Here is a 2,747-nt window from a genome sequence, read left to right on the forward strand (position 1 = left end):
TGGATGTGAGTGCGTTCGGAGCTCAACCACTTTTATTCTGCTTCGCTCCGCTGTAATTGTGATTTTTTTGTTGTGATGTGTTCCCAGGCGGTTGCTGCTGATGTGGTATTGACTCCATACAAATACGGCGAGTTCCTCATCTCGAAGATCCTCCGTCCCATGTATAGTTTGGGCTACACCAGCTTGCCTATGTTGATGACAGCAAGCGGGTAGGAGCCCTTAGGGGTGGCCCCAGGGCTTCTCATATCTCGATCTCAGTTACGTCCTGGACAACCTCTCCGTTGTGAGGGTCGATGAGATTATCACCGTCATGCAGGCATTCGACCAGGTGCCCGCTCTACCTTACTGTCTCATAGCACTGTGCTGTCGCTGACAGGAGAGCATCAAGGCCCCGCCCTTGGGAGTAGAGGAACTGCACGTCGTGCCAGGCCTGGCCTCGGGGTTGCCGGATTACGAGTCTGCCTGTGGCAGAGTGGGTGCCCTTATGCAAGCTACTGCCCATAAGTTCTCTACAGTGGCCAAGCTAGAGGATGTCTCATTAGAGGACATTGTAGGGAAGATGCGCAGGGTGGATGGTACGTGCTCTCTTGTTGTAGGTGCTACTGTTTAGTCTTATGGCTCGTCTTGGGATGAAGGCAAATCCGAGCAATGGCGGCTTCCTGTTGTCGTCGTGTGCCAGGATATTGCAGAATCTCGACACTCTCAGTGGGGAGCAAATAAAATCAATCGTAAGCTGCAGCATTCCTGTTGGGCTCTGCCGTTTTCTCTGTGGCGACCGTCCTGAGCAGTGTGGGAGAATATGCACATGGTCAACTACATGTGTTGGTGACAGTGTGAAAATTTTGAGGAAATCCTGTGGAATTCTCATTGGTTTCTGTGCACTTCTATTCGAATTCGCATATGAACTTGTATAGTTGGTAAGGAAACTCCGGAGGAAAGCAAACACTGATCCTGATGGATGAGCACAGAGAGGCTCATCTTACTCTACCCTCCTCTTCTCAGCTTCGGTCCTGTGCGACGATGGAGCTTGCCCTGGCCAGCTTTGAGGAGAGGTTAATGAACGAGATTGCTGATGACCCCTTCACCATTGTCGAGGCCTCATCAACAGCTGCTGGAACGGCCTCCTGCAGCTCCCCCGAGTCCTTCATAAACGCCCCAGCAGCTTCAGAGTCTATGCCTGTTGATCTCATATCATCAGCAGATAGTGTTCCCATGCTGCCCGAGTCGGTGGCTGGGTGTGGGTGGAGTCCCGAAGCCTTAGAGTACCTGTTGGAGAATGACACTGAGCCTTTCGAACACTTCCATGATGGAAGTCACGCTGACTACTGGTGGCCGTTAATCGGTTGAGAATCGTCGCATTGTGATTTGAAACTCCAAAATAGTCGTTGTATCAGCAGTTGTGATGAATCTAGTCATTTTTTTAATTACTGTTTTAATGCCTCGAACGAATCACTCAAAAAGAATTGCTCTTGTTTGACTTTTTGAGCACTACGGATAATGCAGCCTTTGAATCACTCACTGTTTTCAAACATAATAAAGATAATCATCGCTCCGCGAGGATGGTGCTCTCTTCTCCCTCGCACTGTTGTTGTACAGCGGAGGAACGGTAGTTCACCACCCAGTGGCATTTGCCTATAGTCATGAATGCATGTAATGTGTTGTAGTGAATCCACCATTAAAGACTTGTGTTGATATGCGGACGGTAGAGAGGCTTCCGGAGACATCGGATTTGTGTCGCAAAAATACCGTGAGTGAAGGCCGTCACGGCTTACATCAGAAAGATGCTTATTGACACACAGAGTTGCGTTTAGTTGGGGACAAACGATTGTGATCCAAATGTGTAGCTGTCCCAATCTATCAGAGCAAGCTGCGATCATATCTACATTGAAATCAGCACCTCACAAGTACATTCATCTTGTTAGGTGAGGAGGCTGACTTGACTACTCTTGTCTATGGTATTATGATGACAGTGTGCAACCTTATCGATGGTTGGCAACTATTCACCTCAGTGGTGGTTTGTTCTTAGCATCATTGAGATTATGGCGTTCGGTTGGTCGCATGTAATGGAGTCTCGTGCCGGGCGAGTTGGCCCTACGGCCGCGAGCATGTGCCAGAAGCTCCATAGTGAGTTCCAGCACACTATGTTGAGGGTGAAGGACCCTAAGGTGACCATTGACTTCTATACAAAACACTTTGGGATGAAACTCATTCACAAGTAATGTTAGTTATCTTGGTCTCATCGGGCATTGCCTTCTCACTGAAGGTACGACTTCCCTCAGTGGAAATTCTCTCTATACTTCCTCGAGACACCGAGGCCGGATGCTGCTGGTAAACTGCCTACCACGGTTGGCACTCTGGAGAGTGAAAAGTACCTCTGGACGATGCCTGGTGAGATGCGGCTATCAAATCTAAGGCGGACAGTTGTTCGTCATCGCGATCCAGATCGGCTCATTTCATTCCTGTGGTGTTCAGATAACTACTTAGAGCTCACTCATAGCTGGGATGATCCTGTCGACTGGAAAGCCAATAACGGGAATGAGGAACCTCACCGAGGATTCGGCCACATCGCCTTCCATATAGAAAGTGAGATTCTTTTGCGCTGGAAACCCAGCCGCGCCTGTCCTTCTAGTCTTGATGCTGTTCTGTTGATATAGGTGATGACTTGGAAGCCTCATGTGAGGCACTCCAGAAGGAGGGGGTTCACTTCAGGAAGCTCCCATCTCAGGGTAGGATGCGCGATGTGGCAT

General features: G+C 49.2%; 2 protein-coding genes across 2 annotated transcripts in view; both read left to right on the top strand.

The window, feature by feature from the left end:
* Positions 1–75: 75 nt before the first annotated feature.
* Positions 76–1,347, top strand: Pmar_PMAR007656 (hypothetical protein; the record flags this gene model as incomplete). Its single annotated transcript, XM_002769199.1, has 5 exons — positions 76–209; positions 259–328; positions 377–550; positions 597–728; positions 1,003–1,347. 5 exons carry the CDS (start codon positions 76–78, stop codon positions 1,345–1,347), a joined length of 855 nt encoding a protein of 284 aa, XP_002769245.1.
* A 692-nt stretch (positions 1,348–2,039) lies between these two features.
* Positions 2,040–2,747, top strand: part of Pmar_PMAR007657 (Lactoylglutathione lyase, putative) — a gene marked incomplete at both ends in the record, with an annotated part of 956 nt that continues 248 nt past the window's right edge. The window contains 4 exons of the mRNA XM_002769200.1: positions 2,040–2,215; positions 2,264–2,388; positions 2,473–2,583; positions 2,655–2,747. The exon at positions 2,655–2,747 is cut by the window's right edge and continues 4 nt beyond it. Coding sequence (XP_002769246.1) covers positions 2,040–2,215; positions 2,264–2,388; positions 2,473–2,583; positions 2,655–2,747 — 505 coding nt within the window. The remainder of the gene's footprint in view (positions 2,216–2,263; positions 2,389–2,472; positions 2,584–2,654) is intronic.

This window comes from Perkinsus marinus (genome assembly GCF_000006405.1).
Source record: "Perkinsus marinus ATCC 50983 genomic scaffold scf_1104296966226, whole genome shotgun sequence".
In the NCBI taxonomy this organism is placed as follows: domain Eukaryota; phylum Perkinsozoa; order Perkinsida; family Perkinsidae; genus Perkinsus; species Perkinsus marinus.